General features: G+C 42.9%; 1 protein-coding gene across 2 annotated transcripts; it reads left to right on the top strand.

Moving 5' to 3' along the window:
* Positions 1–244: 244 nt before the first annotated feature.
* On the top strand, positions 245–19,886 carry LOC126774807 (dnaJ homolog subfamily C member 13). Of its 2 annotated transcripts, XM_050496417.1 has the most exons (39): positions 245–362; positions 722–1,071; positions 1,170–1,516; positions 2,941–3,076; positions 3,152–3,270; positions 3,572–3,718; positions 4,167–4,266; positions 4,647–4,685; positions 5,428–5,600; positions 5,719–5,926; positions 6,059–6,214; positions 6,314–6,556; positions 6,801–6,977; positions 7,325–7,516; positions 8,180–8,388; positions 8,756–8,915; positions 8,988–9,088; positions 9,284–9,458; positions 9,539–9,741; positions 11,429–11,549; positions 11,627–11,791; positions 11,901–12,052; positions 12,180–12,381; positions 12,664–12,849; positions 12,946–13,081; positions 13,155–13,339; positions 13,537–13,725; positions 13,886–14,062; positions 14,189–14,350; positions 14,484–14,696; positions 14,903–15,035; positions 15,564–15,824; positions 15,903–16,015; positions 16,097–16,269; positions 16,441–16,663; positions 16,830–16,997; positions 17,172–17,318; positions 17,404–17,629; positions 17,841–19,886. In XM_050496417.1, exons 2-39 carry the CDS (start codon positions 733–735, stop codon positions 17,912–17,914), a joined length of 6,630 nt encoding a protein of 2,209 aa, XP_050352374.1. In that variant the 5' UTR covers positions 245–362; positions 722–732; the 3' UTR covers positions 17,915–19,886. The 2 variants fall into 2 exon arrangements, with proteins under 2 accessions (XP_050352374.1, XP_050352375.1); XM_050496418.1 differs by lacking the exon at positions 4,647–4,685.
* Positions 19,887–21,459: the final 1,573 nt, after the last annotated feature.

Raw genomic sequence — 21,459 nt, 5'->3', positions numbered from 1 at the left:
CCCTCAGTGATATTATACATGTAAAAGAAAGTATATATTCTTAATATAGTAACTTAATTTATTTTCAATAAATAAAACCCACATAATTATGTTATCCAATTATGACTATATAAATCTCTAGAACATACATAAAAAATATTTTTCTTCCATCCACCAAGTTGTTGTTTTTAAACGTATGTTCAATTGGAACTTAGTACTTATATTTCAATAGGCTAGCAACATTTATTCAAAGTGTCAAATTCGCGATTGGTCGGCTAGATTTGAGCTCATATTTTTCGTATTTCTCCGAATGTTTTGTATACTATGATAATCCTTTCAGATACTAGATGAAATAGCAAATCTTCATCGTTCACCTCAAGACTGTAAGGAATCTTATTTATTCGTAATTACTAGTTTGCTTAGTTTGTTTCAAATATTGTTTACACGTCTTCAATATCCTTTTCCAATCTATTTACAAAGGGGAGTATACTTGTTGTCGAAATTAAATTAATTGTTGTAACATATTTTGTTTTTGCATATATTGCTGAAATTACGTTACACCCCTAGAAAGCACTGTGTACTGTTTATTTAAATTTTCCAATTACCTTCTATATAATTGCAACCTGTTATCTATATACCTCTTTCGAAAATTAAGTACTTAATTAACATTGTATATAAAAAAATTGTAAATAAAAATGTAACTACATAAAAATCTAATTTTTATTTATTTTTTAAATTACAGGCAATGATAAGATGATTCCTCTCAAAGACAACCAAGATGTGGCAGCTTTCCTTGTCACAAAACACTCTTGGAAGGGAAAGTACAAAAGAGTATTTTCTATTGGCACTCATGGAATCACAACATATAACCCAGATCGTTTGGAGGTGACAAATAAATGGTTATACTCAGATGTGGTCACCATTGCTTCATCCAAGCATTCAAATTCTGCTGCAAACCATGATTTCACACTTGTCATGAAAAAAGATAAAAAAATAGATTCAATGAAGTTCTCTTCTGAACATAAATGTCTTATTTTAACAGAGGCTTTCAAATACAGACATTTGTTTTCAGAAAAGCCCAAAGATATTTTTGTAAGTATAATTTTTGATAACATATAACCAATTTTATAAAACATAAATCCTTTATTATAAAAGAGGACCAATTTTTCATCACAAATTATTTGTTATAGAGATATCAAGCATATAAACATCATTGGAGTGGTACACGACTACCCATTGTGCTTGAAGTTGGTCCGTGCTCACTTGAACAGCTGGATCCATCAACACACACATTGCTGGCTAGTTACCCCTACAGTGACATTCAAGGAATTCTTCCTGTAAGAGATATACCGGGAGGATTCGTGCTAGCGGTCGGTGGATACAGCCGTCTTCATCTATTTTCCAATGCCATGGATCATCAAATTATTATCAGCAAAATGCTTGAAATGGCCAGTTTAACAATGAGCATAAGCATAAAAGTGCTATCTGCAACTATTACAGTTGATGATTATCACAATCAAAGATTTGGTAAATACAGGTAAGATCTTCGTAACAGCTTGTGAATGTCCCACTGCTAGGCTTAGGCCTCCTCTCCCTTTTTTTGAAGAGGTTTGGTGCTTATTCCACTACGCTGCTCGAATGCGGGTTGGTAAAATACACAAGTGGCAGAATTTCAGCGAAATTAGACACATGCAGGTTTCCTCACTATGTTTTCCTTCACAATTAAATATGAGATGAATTATAATTACAAATTAAGTACATGAAAAATTCAGTGGTGCTTACCAGGGTTTGAACCTATGTTTATCGGTTAAGATTTACGCATTCTTACTACTAGGCTATCTTGGTCTTCTCGGCAAGGTAATAATATAAACAATTAATATAAAATCGACTAGTCAGTTGGCGTGGTTGATGGATGCTTGCCTTTCACGCCGAAGGTTGTGGGTTAGATTCCCACCCAAGACAGATATTTGTGTGCATAAGTATGTATTTACAAAAGAATAATAGTATATGTAGTATATCAGTTGTCTGGTTTCCATAGTACAAGCTCTGTACAAGCTTCACTTGGGATCAGATGGCCGTGTGTGAAAAATGTCCCAGGATATTATTATTATTATAAAAGTTTATGTTTATTATACAAGATAGAAAGAAATATTTATCATTTTTGATTAAAATAGCACAGGCAATGTTGTTAATTATGAACTAATTTTAACTAGTAGCTTCATTATTTAATTAATAACTGAAAAAGAAGTGAATTTTTTCATATCCATTTCCTTAGCTTCTTTTCATGCATTCACTTTTAAGCAACACATGTTAAATTGATGTGTTTCAATTTTCTAATCACGTTTTCCTTTATAAATAATTGTAATTATTAATATGACCTTCATCAAATTTTTTATCTGTCCTATTTACAATGATCATATCATGTGTGAAACAATTGTGTTATATTCATTGTGATAGCGTTGAACATAGGATTGGGATATGTAGTCAGAAGGACAATGAGTCACTGTTTGTCTATCAATGATTATATTATATTGTTCGTTGGTCGTTGAAAGCAAATTCTTTTTAAAGTAGCAACAACTTTGTCTTTCATTATGTTGCTATTTTAAAGTATATGATAATGTCTTCTTGAGATTTTATATTTTTTCTCTTTCCCCCTGACGCAAATGCAAAGTTCAGGTACAGGACTGAAAACTTTTCATGCAATTTGAGGCAAGATAATGTAAGCTACCATCTTTAGCTGCTATTGTGATTTCCTTGAAAGATAATACAATAATTTTTTTTTTTAATGTTATATTAATCTCCATAGAGTATTTTAACTACAATTATACATTACCCTTTAAATTTACTATTATAGACCTAGTAATTTCATGGTTTATTTAAATAAGTTATACTGCTATGTATGATTCGATTCTGTATTATATGATGAAAAAAGAAATGTTTTGTTTACTATTTAATTTACAGTGGTGATCAACACCAGACTTCATTGAGTGAGTTTATGGTCCACAAGGTGAATCCCGCTAGACATATGGAACCAATGCGTAGGACTCTTTGTCTTTCCGATACTTGCATTCTTGAAAGAGATCCACAGACTTATTCAGTAAGTTGTCAATAAATAATTTATTTCATTATTGTTGTTCATGGATTATATTGATTGTTATTTTTCAAATTGCAGGTTGTGTGTTTGAGACCATTAAGCGACGTTTTTTCTTTAGTTCGGGATCCTGATCACCCTCAAAAGTTTTCTATTGAATATTTAAATGGACAGACTCGAACGTATTTGGCCGGAGAGCGGTTAGAGGAATAATTATTTATTTTTATAAATTAAAATTTAATATAAGTTATCGATACACAATTAGTTTTTTAAATAAAATAATTATGTATACATTATCCTATAGAATGTGTAAACATGACTCAGTTTGATAACAATTTGTACTTTAACTTACCATAAGCTTTCTTTCCGTAAATTAAAGAATTTGATCCTTACTAGGGACACTATCTGTTGGTGTAATGATACAGAGTGTTCCGTTTCGAAATCAATGTGTTCCAAAATAATAAAGAAAAACCAAGGTTTTAATCTAACGTAATGTTGCAGGGACGCGCTGCTGGCGTCGCTGGTGGACGGCGTGCGGTCCGCGGGCCAGCGCGACGTGCACGTGCGCTCGGCGCCCACTCCGCGCGGGTTCCGCCTCGGCCCGCTGCACCACGCCGTGGACGAGGAGACCGAGGCCAACCACCTCAAGTGCGTTACGCTCCTTCTAGCCCTCGATTTGTAATCACTAAAAGATAAAGTATTAAATAATTAAGTATTTAGTAGTCAATAAATAAATAAAATATATAAATAAATTTTAAAAAATTGTGTACATCTATATAGTATTCACTGGTGGTAGGGCTTTGTGCAAGCTCCTCTGGGTAGGTACCACCCACTCATCAGATATTCTACCGCAAAACAGCAGTACTTGGTATTGTTGTGTTCCGGTTTGAAGTGTGAGTGAGCCAGTGTAATTACAGGCACAAGGGACATAACATCTTAGTTCCCAAGGTTAATTTCTTAAAATGCCAATGTCTATGGGCGTTGGTGACCACTTACCATCAGGTGGCCCATATGCTCGTCCGCTTTCCTAAAAAAAATACCCACCCATTAACTTTAGTACGAAATCTTTCTCTTCAAAATATTTCTTTTTTTACAGATTATTTCAAAATCCTGTGGGAATGTCGAGATCGGAAGTTATCGAACGATTTAACGCAAATGTTGGTTACAGCGGTCTCATATACTCTGTCAGCCAAGATGTAGGTTTTGTTAATTTAATATTGCTTTTGCTTCATTGTTGTCATGCCTCTGCTAACTTTTAATAATCATATTTATACTAGATGTAGACGTATGTATATAAACATTAGTGTCCATCTATTCCATTATGCTCGATAAACAGATTATTTAATTTATTGCGAAAGTTTTTTTTTTCGACTTAATATATTATTCTATATCCAATAACCTGTTTAATTTATTTTTAAAATTAAATTTAATAATATAAATGTTGAGTATTTATTTCCGTATTTAAATATTAATTTCTAAACGTATATTTTAAATAAATAACTAATTTGCACGATTTATTGCTCCTACATAGTCATTTTATAATTGGGCATGTTAATTTGATATTGTTGCCTTATAGGCTCGTCCCCTGTTGTGGCTGTTTCTTACGTGGGATCTTGTAAGTCCCTCATAATGTTATTTTTATCTGTCCCCTCGCCTATTAGCAATACATGAGCCAGCTTTAAACTAGATTCTGAAGATTGTCAGATTTTTGTATAATATTTAAATATTTTTATTTAGTAAATTTAAACTGTTTATTTTTTAATATTATAATTTTATACTGAATCAACCAGGGCATGCAAGCATAGCACATATGTGTTAAAAATTTCTAAAGAATTGACACACACAGTGACATATAAATAAAATAATATAATGATTTTGTTGTTGTTTAAATGAAACAATGCTAGGAAAAAAAGGAAAGTTGTTAAGGCTGACTCTGTCGTATTCATCACGCCTCGGGATAATCACTTCATATAGTACCGCAATACTGACATGGGGCTTTATGTTTGTTCTATATATGTATTAAAGGGACATTAGCGAAATTATATAGTATAGATTTTCTTCTTAACACCTTATACTATCCAATTTTTCTCCTTTTCGTCCGTTAGAGCCATTGTTGCTTTAACTAATGAAATATTCTTGGTTTACTTTTAAGGATGCAATGTAAATAACGCCTCTGCATTTATTTATTTTTGATGTGTACATAAAAAAAAAATATCATTTTTATGAATGATGTTGATTGTGCTATCTTAAGTTTAATTAATTTAAATATCGAACCTGTTTACCGTTCAATATCATCCACTAGAAAATCATAATGTGCATTGAATAAACCGTTATAATAATTAAGTCGTTTTCCACAGCGACTGTTTGCGGAGAATAAGGAGAAGTTGATCACGGGAGCTCTGAGTGCTATCATGAGCAGCGGGCCCTCGGGCTCCAACCTGTCGCTACGCGAGCTGGAGGCTCAGTTTCACGCGCTGCGGAGATTGTGCGCCAGCAAAGTTGGCTTCGCGGCTTTTACCGCCCTACCCGGGTAACGGATCATTTCTCAAGAGTGTAGCCAATTGAACTATCTCTACGATAACAGATGTTTTTAAAGCTAGTTTTGGAGCTCGCCGGGCTCACTAGTAGCGTTCTCGTATCGTGCGCAGGTTCCGCGAGTGGATGGGCAGCGCCGTGGTGGGCGCGCTGCGGCGCGAGTGCGCGGCCTGCTCGCACGCGGCGCTGGACGCGCTGTGCGCGCTGCTGCAGCCCATGCACGCCGAGCCCGACCTGCGCCAGGAGCAGCTCAACAAGGCCAGCATGCTCGCCTCGCTGCCCTTCCTCGACGGCCTGCTGGTCATGTGGGCCGCGCACGTCGTGAGTATATCGTGTTGCTAATCTGCCATATCGGATCATACGAATTTATTATTATAGAACTAAAATAAGATTGAAACCATTTGGCATGACGAGGCAATTTCGAGTTTGATCAAATTATTTTTGCTTGCATAGACTGCGGGCACGGGTGCGCTAGTGGTGGCGGCCATGCTTGACTTCCTGACCTTCGCGCTGTGCGTGCCCTACAGCGAGACCACAGACGGGAAACAGTTTGACCAGCTGCTCGAGATGGTGGCCGGTCGAGGGCGAATGATCTTTAAGCTTTTTGAGGTGCGACATATTTTAAAATACAACTGAAACTTTCCATGCGAAGGGAAAATTTGACGTGTACAGTCGTAGCAACACAATATATAACGTAAATTTCCGCAGCACCCGTCGGCGGCCGTGGTGAAGGGCGCGGGGCTGGTGGCGCGCGCGCTGGTGGAGGAGGGCGGCGGCGGGGTGGGCGCGCGCGTGCAGGCGCTGGCGCTGGCCGAGGCGGCGCTGCCCCGCCACCTGCTGCACGCGCTGTACGCGCCCGCGCGCCTGCAGCGCCGCCACCTGGCGCGACACCTGGTGGCGCTGTGGCTGGTGGACCACGCGCCAGCCGCCGACCTCATGCGCCGCATCATGGTACGCTCCCTCGCCTCCATCTGCACTCCGTCGACTGACGATGAATCGTGGAATCGGGCCCCCTATTTTTCTGGTAAAGGACCAAAAAAGTTAAATAGGTACTGCCTCGTGTAATGTCGATCGCGCTGATCGTCACCGCGTAGTGTTTATACAATAAAAAATATAATCGACGATTCCGTTTAATCGTTCACGCTAAAGAATCAATCGCAGAGTTGACACAGTAGTTATATTGGTGGTCCGGCAGCCGTCGGGGCTGCTGGCGTTCCTGGAGTGCAGCGAGGCGCCGCCGGCGGCCGCGCTGGAGGAGCAGCGCGTGGAGGAGCGCGACAACCTGCAGCTGGCGCAGGCCGCCGCCCGCCCGCGCGCGCCGCACTGGGAGGCGCTCGAGCGGCAGGTCAAGTACGTGGAGAAGCACCTCGAGGTGAGCGTATAGCTAAGCATTCGGTTCATACATTATCTTGTAATACCTGAAAATTGCAAATTGTAAAACTAATAGGTTATTTATTTTGTATAAGATTAACACTGTGTAGCAAACATATTTGACTCGAGTATTTTTATTTATTATTCCATTATATTTTAACAATTAAAATGTTTACTGAGGTTATATATATAAGATTGATATTTTAAAAATTTTTTGTAGGCGATGTCTAAAAGTTATTGCATGACAATTGAGTGTAGGCAGCTGTTGCAACGGCACGGTGGATGAATAAAAACTTTTTTAGCTGTCAGATGCACTTATATTGTGATGAAATTTTTTATCGTCCATAGCATTACGCAACGTTAGCAATGCAACACTGGGCTCAGAGGACGCGGGGGACGGACCCGCGGAAGGAGATCCGCGACCGGCCCGTAGTGCTGAGGCGACGCAGGGAACGAGTCAAGTCTACCGCGAACTGGCCAATGTTCTACTACCAGTTTCATCGGGACCACGCGTTACCCAATCTCATATGGAATCACACCGTATGTATTATTTAAAACTTTATTGTTTTTTGGTTTAACAATTTACCACCAGTTGTAAATACATGGATCTCGTGTATGGAATATTATTGATGTATAGCCGACCCAATGGCTGTAACCTTGAACTTTGAATTATGTCAAGTTAACATGATTGGTCGAATCTAAATAATAGGTTAAATTATTATGGATTTTGTAAATAATTGCGTTCTGAATGTCAGCGAAGTTGTTATCGAAACTTTGGAAGTTAAATTTAATCGGGACTGGAATAGTGATGTTTTGTATATAAAGATATTTTAATCAAAAATTAACTGTTTACTGTAACTAGTTGTGTATTGTTTAATATAGAAGAGCTATTTCCAAATCATATGGAATATACAAATCGAAGTGTGCTTCACATACTCCACTTGCTATTGGAAAAAAAATATAAAAAATGTGATTGCATTAAACGTCATAAGGATTAAGTTAAATGTAATGCCAATAATTTTTACTGATGTTCACGGGTGCAATTGGTTATTTGTCTTCCCTGACAATCATGCTTACTACTGCAATACAATAAGAGGTATAACGTTTGGCATTAAAAAGGCAGGAAGAATAGGTTAGTTCGTAAAACATATGAAATAGTATTCGCTAGCGATACATCTGTTATGTGATAACTGTGCGCTACAGACGCGCGAGGAGCTGCGCAGCGCGCTGGAGAACGAGCTGCGCGCCTTCGCGTCGGACCGGGAGGTGGCGGGCGGCACGCTCACCTCGTGGAACCACGCCGAGCTCGAGGTGCACTACCAGTGTCTGCAGAACGAGGTCAAGATCGGGGACTACTACCTGCGCATCCTGCTCGAGCAGCGGGACAACGACGACAGTCCCATACGCAAGTCGTGAGTCATCGTCTAACTCGTAGATGGGCTGGACTAAATTCATACTCGATACTTTACACAATGAATATTTTGGGTATATTCATGTAGACTTAATTATGTTTCTATCGACTTTTTAGCCGGTTTTCTTGGTAGAATTTACATAGCGAAGTGACGGTGGCTTGTCATTTAATAAAACTGTATAATAAATATTCAAAGGTGTTTATGAAATCCTTTTTATTATTATTATTATTAAAGCTAAATATTTTGATAAATAACTTCGATAGATATTTAAAAATTATATATTTTGGTGTTCTAATTTCTATTTCCATATTTGACTCCCATCTAAACTCCTTCGTTCATTTCCTTAAAGTACGTTTCAACCTTCCAGATACGAGTTCTTTAACGACTTATATCATCGGTTCCTATCAACGCCTAAAGTGGAGATGAAATGCATGTGCTTACAAGCAATGACCATAGTTTACGGCCGTTATTATGAAGATATTGGTCCCTTCGCTGACACGAAATATATTGTGCAAATGTTGGACAGGGTATGAGCAACATTTTATTAAATATTTCGTAAATTTTTGATCTATCTTTATTGAAAATTGTTTTTATTACAGACATGCGACAGAATGGAGAGAGATAGACTTGTACAGTTTCTGTCCAAATTAATTCTCCACAGAAAGAATGTCAGTGAGATATTGGAATGGAATGGCATAAGGTCGGTAATCAAGTGTTGCATTCTTATATTAAAAAATTACATTGTTTTTGTTAAACAAGCCTAGGCAGGGCTTTGGTATTGCATATCAAATGCGTAAAAATTGCATGTAGGTTTTGGTCACTTTTTATAATTAAAATAAAAAAAATGATTAACATTAAGTTGATTCGTAAGACTTACATTTTTAATTGAATTCAGGATTCTCGTCGATCTTATGACGTTAGCACATTTGCATACGTCACGTGCAATGGTGCCGACACAGACCAACGTGATCGAGGGGCCGGCGCAGACTGGAGACGGAGACCGCGAGTGGTACTACAACGTCGAGCAAGGCGACAAGGTGCAGCGAAAGGGCCCAGTCAGCTTCCAACAGGTCAGTAGTTGAAAATATTTCTCCATTACTATTCCAAAACAATTTCTACTCGAGTGAATAATCAAAACTTTCATCCGTAGTTAAAGGAATCGTACAAGAGTGGAGAGATCAACAACAAAACGAAGTGCTGGGCCAACAGTATGGAGGGCTGGCGCGCACTAGGCGGCGTGCCGCAGCTGCGCTGGAGCATGGCGGCGCGGGGCGCGCCCGCGCTCACCGAGACCGAGCTGGCCGCCACCGTGCTCGACCTGCTCGTGGCCTGCTCGCGCTACTACCCCAGCAGGTGAGCGCCCCCACGTGTACACACGCACCAGGCCGTGCCGCAGCTGCGCTGGAGCATGGCGGCGCGGGGCGCGCCCGCGCTCACCGAGACCGAGCTGGCCGCCACCGTGCTCGACCTGCTCGTGGCCTGCTCGCGCTACTACCCCAGCAGGTGAGCGCCCCCACGTGTACACACGCACCAGGCCGTGCCGCAGCTGCGCTGGAGCATGGCGGCGCGGGGCGCGCCCGCGCTCACCGAGACCGAGCTGGCCGCCACCGTGCTCGACCTGCTCGTGGCCTGCTCGCGCTACTACCCCAGCAGGTGAGCGCCCCCACGTGTACACACGCACCAGGCCGTGCCGCAGCTGCGCTGGAGCATGGCGGCGCGGGGCGCGCCCGCGCTCACCGAGACCGAGCTGGCCGCCACCGTGCTCGACCTGCTCGTGGCCTGCTCGCGCTACTACCCCAGCAGGTGAGCGCCCCCACGTGTACACACGCACCAGGCCGTGCCGCAGCTGCGCTGGAGCATGGCGGCGCGGGGCGCGCCCGCGCTCACCGAGACCGAGCTGGCCGCCACCGTGCTCGACCTGCTCGTGGCCTGCTCGCGCTACTACCCCAGCAGGTGAGCGCCCCCACGTGTACACACGCACCAGGCCGTGCCGCAGCTGCGCTGGAGCATGGCGGCGCGGGGCGCGCCCGCGCTCACCGAGACCGAGCTGGCCGCCACCGTGCTCGACCTGCTCGTGGCCTGCTCGCGCTACTACCCCAGCAGGTGAGCGCCCCCACGTGTACACACGCACCAGGCCGTGCCGCAGCTGCGCTGGAGCATGGCGGCGCGGGGCGCGCCCGCGCTCACCGAGACCGAGCTGGCCGCCACCGTGCTCGACCTGCTCGTGGCCTGCTCGCGCTACTACCCCAGCAGGTGAGCGCCCCCACGTGTACACACGCACCAGGCCGTGCCGCAGCTGCGCTGGAGCATGGCGGCGCGGGGCGCGCCCGCGCTCACCGAGACCGAGCTGGCCGCCACCGTGCTCGACCTGCTCGTGGCCTGCTCGCGCTACTACCCCAGCAGGTGAGCGCCCCCACGTGTACACACGCACCAGGCCGTGCCGCAGCTGCGCTGGAGCATGGCGGCGCGGGGCGCGCCCGCGCTCACCGAGACCGAGCTGGCCGCCACCGTGCTCGACCTGCTCGTGGCCTGCTCGCGCTACTACCCCAGCAGGTGAGCGCCCCCACGTGTACACACGCACCAGGCCGTGCCGCAGCTGCGCTGGAGCATGGCGGCGCGGGGCGCGCCCGCGCTCACCGAGACCGAGCTGGCCGCCACCGTGCTCGACCTGCTTGTGGCCTGCTCGCGCTACTACCCCAGCAGGTGAGCGCCCCCACGTGTACACACGCACCAGGCCGTGCCGCAGCTGCGCTGGAGCATGGCGGCGCGGGGCGCGCCCGCGCTCACCGAGACCGAGCTGGCCGCCACCGTGCTCGACCTGCTCGTGGCCTGCTCGCGCTACTACCCCAGCAGGTGAGCGCCCCCACGTGTACACACGCACCAGGCCGTGCCGCAGCTGCGCTGGAGCATGGCGTTGGTAATAAGTAAATGTTTAGAAATCCTAATAAAACATAACTTATATAGCTATTTTCAATTAAACAATACCATTTTATAATTGTATATGCATAATTATGTTTTTAAGTAGTAATTACTATTGCAGAGATGAAGAAGATGCAGTAATAAGACCACTTCCTAGAGTGAAGAGACTGTTGTCGGAACCGGCTTGCTTGGCGCATGTTGTGCAGTTACTTTTAACTTTTGATCCTATACTTGTGGAAAAGGTATGTAAAAATTCACAAAATAATCCACTATATATTTAACAAGCTAAGTAAATGTTAATTTCTGTTAATACTTTTAGGTAGCAACATTATTATATGAAGTGATGCAAGACAATCCTGAAATATCCAAGTTATATCTAACGGGTGTATTCTACTTTATGCTTTTGTATACCGGTTCAAATTTGTTGCCGATTGCGAGGTTTTTACGGCTCACGCATATGAAGCAAGCATTTCGCGCCGATCAGGTGAGTCGACAACTCTTGACAACAATGTTTTTTTTTACAAAAAGGAAATATACTTGTTTACTTTTTGTATTGATTGTATACTTAATTATATTAAAATATAATATTTCAGACAAGCTCCGACATCATGCAGCGGTCAATCTTAGGCCAGTTGCTCCCGGAGGCCATGGTGTGCTACCTGGAGAATCACGGTGCCGAAAAGTTTGCCCAAATCTTTCTCGGCGAATGGGACACACCAGAAGCTATATGGAACTCTGAAATGAGGTTAACAGTTTAAAGATATATAAGATAAATAATACGCACCGGCTTATGTGTGAGGAAAAGGTTTAGTAACAACAGAATGGGCACTATCGTGACCTCAAACATTAATAAAATATTTGAAATGTTACAGGCGTATGCTGATAATGAAGGTGTCTGCGCACATCGGCGAGTTCACCCCGCGCCTGCGCGCGCATATCGCGGCGCGCTACCCCTACCTCGCCATCCCCGCCGTCCTCTACCCGCAGCTCCGCAACGAACTATTCTGCAACATGTTCTACCTGCGACACCTCTGCGACATACAGCGCTTCCCAGACTGGCCCATTCCCGACCCGGTAACTATTTTCTTAACCGCTTACTGTTTATAGTATGTATATGTATGTAATTAAACTGTATATATATGTATATGGATGTAATTAAACTTCGAACTTCGCTTACAAATAATATTCAACTCTTTTGTGATGATGTTTTATTTACAATGATGTGAGGTCATAGTTAATCTAGATCAAAACTGTAGGTTAAAAGAGAGATATATTTAGTAATAGTAGTGTAAATACAGAAATATATACTAAGTGGTCTGAATAAATAATATTTTTATTCGTCATGTATACGTTCAGGTAGGTTTGCTGAAGGACGTACTGGAGGCGTGGCGACGTGAGGTGGACAAGAAACCGGCCTCCATGACGGCGGAGCAAGCCTTCGCCGCGCTCGGCCTCGAGCCCGGACAGGACGAGGGCGCCGTGCGGAAGGCCTACTACCGGCTCGCGCAGCAGTTTCACCCCGACAAGAACCCCGAGGGCAGAGTGAGTTGATATGATAATGCTCTTTGCGATTTATCAATACTTTTTTTTTTTAGTAATGAAACATACAATATTTTGTTTTTTTTTTTTTTATTCCAGGACCGTTTCGAAGCTGTGAATCAAGCGTACGAGTTCCTTTGCAGTAGGAACGTGTGGAACGGCGACGGTCCTAACACAAATAACATTCTACTCATACTACGCACCCAAACGATATTATTCCAGAGATATTCCGAAGGTAAGCGAATTTCAGTTCAGTTGCTCGTTCCATTAGTTTTCACCGTCGACTAATTGCTAGCGTTGCCCCGCAGTGCTGGCCCCGTACAAGTACGCGGGGTACGGCGCGCTGCTGCGCACGGCGCGGCTGGAGGCGGAGGCCGAGGCGCTGTTCGCGCGCGACACGGCGCTGCTGCCGGCCGCCTGCGAGCTGGCGCACGCCACGCTGGCCTGCTCCGCGCTCAACGCCGAGGAGCTGTGCCGGGAGCGCGGCCTCGAGGTACCGCCCGCCTTTGTAATGTATTGTGCATGGTGGACTTGTATTGTGTTCGAAGAAATATTTGTGCATACACATGAGTTTATAAGTATTATTCAAAAGATCATAATAAACTTAATAACTAGCTTTAATTGAGCTTTAGTATATTTAGGAATTGTTTATAAATGTTGTTTGAATTAGCATACTGTGTTGTCTCTTAGGTGCTGCAAGAGGCGCTGTCTCGGTGCGTGTCGGTGCTGGGCGGCAGCAAGGAGGGCAGCACGGCGGCTGCAGTGTGTATGCACTGCGCTCGTTGCTTCGCGGTCGCAGCGCGCTTCCCGTCGTGCCGCGAGGCCGCCGCGCAGCTGCCGCAGCTCTGTGCCGACATCGTACCGCTGCTGCGCCGACCCGTGAGTGTGCGATAAATATGCGAATATATATAACAAAATATACAGCAGAGATAGATTCAAATTTAGTTGTTTTTACTTTAAATTAAATTTTGTTACAGTTAATTTATTTTTAGTAAATAATTTTTGATTGAATTTATAAAATAAATGATTACATTGCTAGGAGCTTGGCGAGACGGCGTGCGCGGGTGCTGAGGCCGTAGCGGCGCTAGCAGCGGACGCACAGTGCCGGGCACGCTTCGCCCGAGCTCACGTGCTGCACGCGCTGCTACCCGCCGTGCTGCGCTACGATTACACTTTGGCAGAGTCCGGCCTGCCTAACGAGGGTGACAATAAACAGGTTCCGTTAATATTATATTCATTTAACAAGTTATTTTTAGCATACCAATTGTTTTATAATAAATTAGTTCAACAAAAAACAACGTATGTCGTTCTGATTTTCAATACAATCTATTATCGATTACAGGAGGTGGCCAATCGCCTCGCTACGCAGAGCGTGGCAGCACTGGCGGCGCTGTACGGGCCGCACGAGGATGCGTCGGCGGAAGACGAACGCATGCGTGCCGCGCTGCATGCGCTGCTCACCCCCTATCTGTGCGACAAGCTGGCCGGAGACGACACGCACGAGGTTCATGCTAAATATTATACCGACTTATGACATTTATATTTTGCACAAAAAAAGATGTCTAAATATTAGATTACATTTTTAAAGTTTTTTTTTATTTTAATAAATATTTTTGTTTATAAAATATTAATTACAGCTTCTAAAAACTCTGACATCGAACTGGCGGACACCGTACCTCGTGTGGGACAACAGTACGCGCGCCGAGCTGAAGGAGGCTCTGCGCGAGCGGCCCGCGGGCGACGACGCCGCGCTGGTGCCGCCGCTGCAGTACTCCGCGCACGAGGGGCTGCTGGCCGTCGGCGGCGTCTATCTGAGCATATACGACGAGCTGCCCGACTACCCCATAGAGGTAAATATGTAATGATGGAGACAGAGTACGGAATGAAATGTATTTTAGCACCCTTTGAATGCTTAAGCTTTTCAAAAGTTTGTCAATAAGGTGTATAGCCTATACAATTTTTGGCATTATCCATTATAAACGTTTATGATTACTTATGTAGGTAACTTATTTTATGTTTTTTTTACTTATATAAATATAAAAATATATTTTTTCAGAATCCACAACAGTTCGTTCTCGACTTATTAAAGTTTATCCAAGAAGAGACGCATGCGGATATAACAGAAGAGAGGGCCGAGCACATCACACTTGCATTGAACGCTCTCGCCAATTGTATCATAAAAAATCCAGGTAGCATTTTTCATAAATTCCTTTATTTACCTTAAACTGCGATCTCGTATTGTAATGTTTAGTTTGTTTCTCTTTGCCGTAACACCGTAACCGTAACAGCCTGTGAATGTCCCACTGCTGGGCTAAAGGCCTCCTCTCCTCTTTTTGAGGAGAAGGTTTGGAGCTTATTCCACCACGCTGCTCCAATGCGGGTTGGTGGAATACACATGTGGCTGAATTTCAGTGAAATTAGACACATGCAGGTTTCCTCACGATGTTTTCCTTCACCGTAAAGCACGAGATGAATTATAATCACAAATTAAGCACATGAAAATTCATTGGTGCTTGCCCGGGTTTGAACCCACGATCATCGGTTAAGATTCACATGTTCTTACCACTGGGCCATCTCGGCTCTTTGCATATTTACATTTCATCGTTGTTTATTTTAAGGTACTCTCAAAAATAATCAATGTAAATAATGTTCATCTAGGGTAGACCGCTTGTAAGCTAGTAGTTAGACACTTATGTAATGAAATATCGGCATCGCAGGCGTAGAGATCCAGTGCATCGGGCAGTTCGGGCTGATATTCGGGCTGATGTCGGCGCGCGCGCTGCCGGCGGCGTCGCAGGCGGCCGTGCAGGTGGCGGCGGCCGCGGCGCGCAGTCGCGAGTGCGTGGACGAGGTGGCGGCCGGCGCGCTGCTGGGACACCTGCTGCCGCTGCTGGCGCCGCCGCCGCGCCCCGACGCACTGCACGCCCTGGCCGCGCTGCTGTCCGCCACGCCGCTCGTCCGGGAGGCGCTCGCCAAAGGTTAGTCGCCTTCACCGTACGGTGGACCGAGGGAATCGACTTCTTCGATGTATATTCATTGAATGTTATTGATTGCAGGAGCTGTGATATACTTATTAGATTTATTCTGCAATTGTAATATACCGGAAATGAGGGAGATGGCCGTCGAACTGCTAGCGCGTATGATGGCCGACAAGCTGCACGGACCAAAGGTACATGATGTTCTCTATCGTCGTCTGGTCATCGTCGAATTCTTGTAGAGTTTCAATAACATTTAAACGCGCGTGTTCCAGGTGCGACTGACGATCTGCCGCTACGTGCCGAGCGTGTTCGCGGAGGCGATGCGCGAGGCGGGCGCGGCGGCTGCGCTGCACGCCTTCGACGCGAGCCACGAGCACCCCGAGCTGGTGTGGGGCGACGAGCTGCGCCAGCGCGTGCGCACGCACCTCGCGCAACTGCGGGACCGGTTATGATATTTTCCTTTTAAAACGGAGTTTAACTTTATTTTACACGAGAGTGCCTTTTTGGAGATAAATAAAGCACTAAAGCAAATAAAACTATAGTAAAGTTCGTAGTTCAAAAGGTACAATTTGTGACTTGAATCACTGGAATAAATATTTTTTACTTCGTCCCCCAGACATTACACAGCACAAATCCGCGACCCGTCGGCCTTATTCGAGGAACGCGAAGTGACGGAGCACAACGAGGATGCCTGGGCGCCGCCCGGCGAGGTTGTGGTGGGAGGCGTCTACCTCAAGCTGTTCCTACAGAACCCCACCTGGAGTCTACGAAGCCCCAAGCGATTCCTACAGGAGTTGGTCACAGAGACATTGTCGTCGCTCAATAAGGACTCATCGGAAGTAAGCTCAATGAATAATTGACGAGATCTTTAATTGAACGAAAGTATGCATGCAAATACTAGTTCAATTTATTTATTATTACTATATATTTCTATTATATTTTTTTGCAATGTAAAAAACTTCCAACTTATGTCGTCCAAGATACAATTTGAATGTCGCTCGTCAGGGCAGTCGCGGAGATACGTGCGCGCGCGCGCTGGCGGCGCTGCTGCGCGCGCGGCCCGCGCTGTGCGACGCGTGCGCGCAGCTGGGCGAGCTGCCGCGCCTGGCGCGCCTGCTGCCCGTCTGTCCGCGCCACGCCGTGCCCGTGCTCGCCGCGCTCGCGCACACCCAGGTACGCTTTCCGAAATAATACGAAGGGTATCAGCTTTTAATATGGAGAAAATTATTCAAATTTTTGTAATACGGATACTTGTTTATTTTGTTATCTATACTATCTTTATTTTATTAAGGTATTTTGATTGTTTTTTTTTATTTAAAAAAAATGTAAATAAAATAATTTTTGTAGGCTTGTGTTATGGCGCTCGGCCAAACTGACGTCATGGTCGGGCTCAAAACCGCAGTAAAGACGTGTCGAGAAGTGGTCGGCGGTGCCTGCGACGCGTTGACTGCTATATTCAACAGCACAATCAACACAGACAAGCTTGTACTTCAGGTATACCCTACTGATCTATTATTTATTACTACACGATCTCAATGTGTTCCATATGTAGTCTCACATATTGTAATATTCAACGCAGGCGCTCGAGTGCGAGCTGGTGGGCGAGCTGCTGGCGGTGCTGGAGGCGCGCTCGCTGGAGGGCAGCGTGGCGGCGCGCGTGGTGGGCGCGCTCAAGGCCATGAGTCGCGCGGGTGCGCACGCCGAGCGCGTGCGGGCGCAGCTGGCGCGCTCGCCCGTGTGGGACCAGTACTCGGCCCAGCGGCACGATCTCTTCATCTCTGCGCCCCAGCACCACTCTATTGCCGGTCGGTCGCTTTCCTTCCTCGATTGATGCGTAGAGTTTTTCCGAAGCTACGAGATCATTGCATTTATCTCCCTAATAATTTTGATCTAATAGCTTCATTTGCTATTTAAGCATTTTAAAAAACTTCATTATTTAATTATTGTTACGTTTTAAGTGTAACTTACACATAAACTTCAGTCTGAACTTACCTAGTGCATTTTGTTAACGTGCAGCGGCCCCGCAAAGCGCGGGATACCTGTCGGCGCCGCCGTCCGTGCCGCCCACGCAGCCGCCGCCGCTGGACTGACCGTCGCCGCACCCTCTCGCTCATACCACTTGATCACCATACTCACCAGTCAATATTATAAGTGTTATAAAGATCCGTTAATGGCAATGGCAAATATAATTCATTCATCAAAAAGACTATTACCCTTTACGTACTGATTTTCCTATTATAGTACATCCTAGGTTCAATCAAATAAAAAAAATATGCTTCCTCGTCAAATAAGAGTTAACTTAAGTAGTAACAAACTCCAAAAAATAATAGTACTATTTTTAGTGCAACAAAAACAGCAAATAAAAAATGACTTGATTTAAAAAAAATAATTGTATCTGCAATTTTTATAAATATTATATATCATTGTCTCTATTTTAATATAATTGTACGCATAATCAAAAAGAAACATAAATGGATAATACAATTTAAATTACTTTCAATATCATGATATAAAAATTGCGTTGATTGAAATGTACTTATACACCAATCACAAGAGAAAAAACAAGAACTTGTATATTATATAAATGTTATTAAAATATATTGTTTGAATCTAAACCTTGCTCTTATGTTTTCAAATGATCTCTTTCATATACGGTTTTTAGATTTTTTCTTCATTCCTATTGTTTTATAACTTGCAAAGTGATATAAGTTTGTAGTATGGTTAATGTAAAAGAATTATGAATTTTTATACGTCATAAGTAACGAGGCTTGTTGGGAAAAGGGGGGGATTTCTGAAAGAGTTTTGTTCTATAACAGTTATTATTATTAAATAAATTTTCTAGATTGATTTACCCTTATATTGAATGATAGAAAAAAAATTGTTAGTCAAGGATTTTTATTAATAAATAATTTAATATTACTTATTTAATCGTGGTGTGTATTTGTTTGTTTATCCTTAATAGTCTTGCCAGAGGTTTGGATTTTATGTATCATCCCGTAAAATTAAACTGTATAATGTATTATGTTATATAATTTTTATAACTCATTCAATTAATATACATGCCTCATACATTTATATAAATGTAAAGTAAATAAGGAGAGAAATAGTAGATATATTATAACTTAAATAAATGTAAGTCAAGTAATTGTTTTGCTGATACTATGTTGTATCGTATGAAAGTTTGATACATTGTACGAATCTTAGTGTGATATTACTGTATTAAAATTTAACTTTAATGTTAGTCATATCATAGCTTTAAGAAACGAACGATATAAAATTTATGTATTACGTTTACACGATTTCTTTAAGTAAAATATCATATTTCGGTCCTGTATTATATTTCTCTATAGAAATGAAATTGAATTGAAAAAATATTTAAGGCTATTCGTCGTTTTTATTATGATTTTTACTACACAATAATGATAATAATTTAAAGTCTCGTTATAAAAGATCACATCGAAATGACTCTGTCACTTGACTGGTGTGGTTGAAAGACGAAGGTGTTTTTTGATGCGACGTAATTAGTTAGCATATTTTAATTATATATAAATGTATATATTATGCAGTGGTTAATTTCTTGAAACATATACCGCCCTTTAAATACTTGAACAACATTCAAAATAATTAGGGAAGCGTCATTAAGAATTGTGTAAACGTAGAATGCGATTTTTAATTTGCTCAGGTCTCGAGTACGTCCTAATTATGTTAATATGAAAAAAAAACGGACTGTCATTGGCTATTGTGTGTACCAGGTTTTAATATTTTAATTTTCAGCTTTATTAATAATGTGATTTATACCTACGAGACTTAGGCATAAAGGTGATGACGTCACGTTTGCGTAGATAAAAAAAAATTAAATCATTAAAATTATATGTAATATCATAATTTTGTTGGCATGTTATAGATAGCATATTTTAAAGGAAACCTGGGCGCACATGTTTTAATGAATAGATTGAACTGAGATGGCAACACGTGTTGAGTAGAATATGAATGTTTAATATTTTTATATTTAGCGTAAGCTATACATGTGTAATGTAAAGTAATATATTGAATTGATATTAACGTTTTTTTTTTTCTTTTTTCCTTTCTAATCGTAAAAGCCTGTGAATGTCCCACTGCTGGGTTAAGGCCTCATCTCCCTTTTTTTAAGGAGAAGGTTTGCTTATTCACCACGCTGCTCCAATGCGGGTTGGTGGAATACACATGTGGCAGAAATTCAGTGAAATTAGACACATGCAGGTTTCCTCACGATGTTTTCCTTCACCGTAAATCACGAGATGAATTGTAATTACAAATTAAGCACATGAAAATTCAGTGGTGCTTGCCATGGTTTGAACCCACGATCATCGGTTACGATTCAGGCGTTCTTACCACTGGGCCATCTCGGCTGACTGCCTTTAATAAAATTGAATTCGTTTTATATATTCCCAGATTTGTACACATGCTCATAGTCGGCTATATATGACAGGGCCTGCATGGTCTTGGCGACCGAATGACTAAAGCGGAGCAAAAGCAGTGTAATAATTGTTTTTTTGTATCTGTTGTAGGGTTAGCATCTTGATTACTATGGAGGGTAGAGGTACTATTTGTATAAAAAGTGTCCCCCCGAAATGTGATAATTAGGGTGGCAACAACAAATGTATCAGAGTGAATTTTAAAAACAGCGCAAAAAGTTATTAGAGTAGCAACTTTCCACAACTCAAATTTTACCCGTTATTTATTGCCCGTTGTTCTATTATTTAAAAAAGTTGTCACTAAAAAATCTCTAAACTTATTTAATGTTCGCAAAAAATAATTCACTCCACGTTTTCTTCCAATTTTATCAGTCATTTTAAGTTATGCTTACAAAATTATTTTGGGCTACATAAATAGTTGAAGTTTTTTATACTATCACTAACTATTTAGTCAGCAAAAATGTTAAATTTTCTAACTCGGCGCTTCAATCCTGTTTTCGACTGCTACTTTCACACCATACTCTACGCTAACGACATTCTGGAATGTTTTTGAAATTTTACTTACAGCTGGAGACTTTTTTATATAGAATAGGAAGGCGGACGAGCATATGAGCTATCTGATGGTAAGTGATCACCAATGCCCATAGACATTGGCGTTGTAAGAAATGTTAACCATCGCTTGCATCACCAATGCGCCACCAACCTTGGGAACTAAGATGTTATGTCCCTTGTGCCTGTAATTACACTGGCTCACTCACCCTTCATAGCGGAACACAACAATACCATGTACTGCTGTTTTGCATTAGAATATCTGATGAAGTATATAAGAACGTTATAATAACGCTAATAAGGCGGTGAGTCATGCCGCGGCCGCTCGGTCTAATATGCACACCCTCTTCACATCCCACCTACCACTGAAGATCAAACTGAGGATCTACGGTTCCTACGTCCGCTCGCGCCTGACGTACGCGGCCCCCGCCTGGTATGCACTTTGTTCAGCGTACCAGAAGCGGAGGATCCAGATCTAGCAGAACCGATGCCTGCGTAAAATAGTAGGAGCTCCGAGGTATGTCAGAAATGACGTTATACACAGAGACACCCGGACGCCCAGCGGAAAAGTTCGTCCGCCACCTCGTTCGCACGATGTTCGCTAGAGCGGATATTGCGAGCGGGCACCTCCA

The sequence above is a fragment of the Nymphalis io genome, chromosome 17, assembly GCF_905147045.1.
Source record: "Nymphalis io chromosome 17, ilAglIoxx1.1, whole genome shotgun sequence".
NCBI classification, from domain to species: Eukaryota; Metazoa; Arthropoda; class Insecta; order Lepidoptera; family Nymphalidae; genus Nymphalis; species Nymphalis io.
Note: the sequence above shows the minus strand (reverse complement) of the source record. Positions and strands in the feature narration are given on the sequence as shown.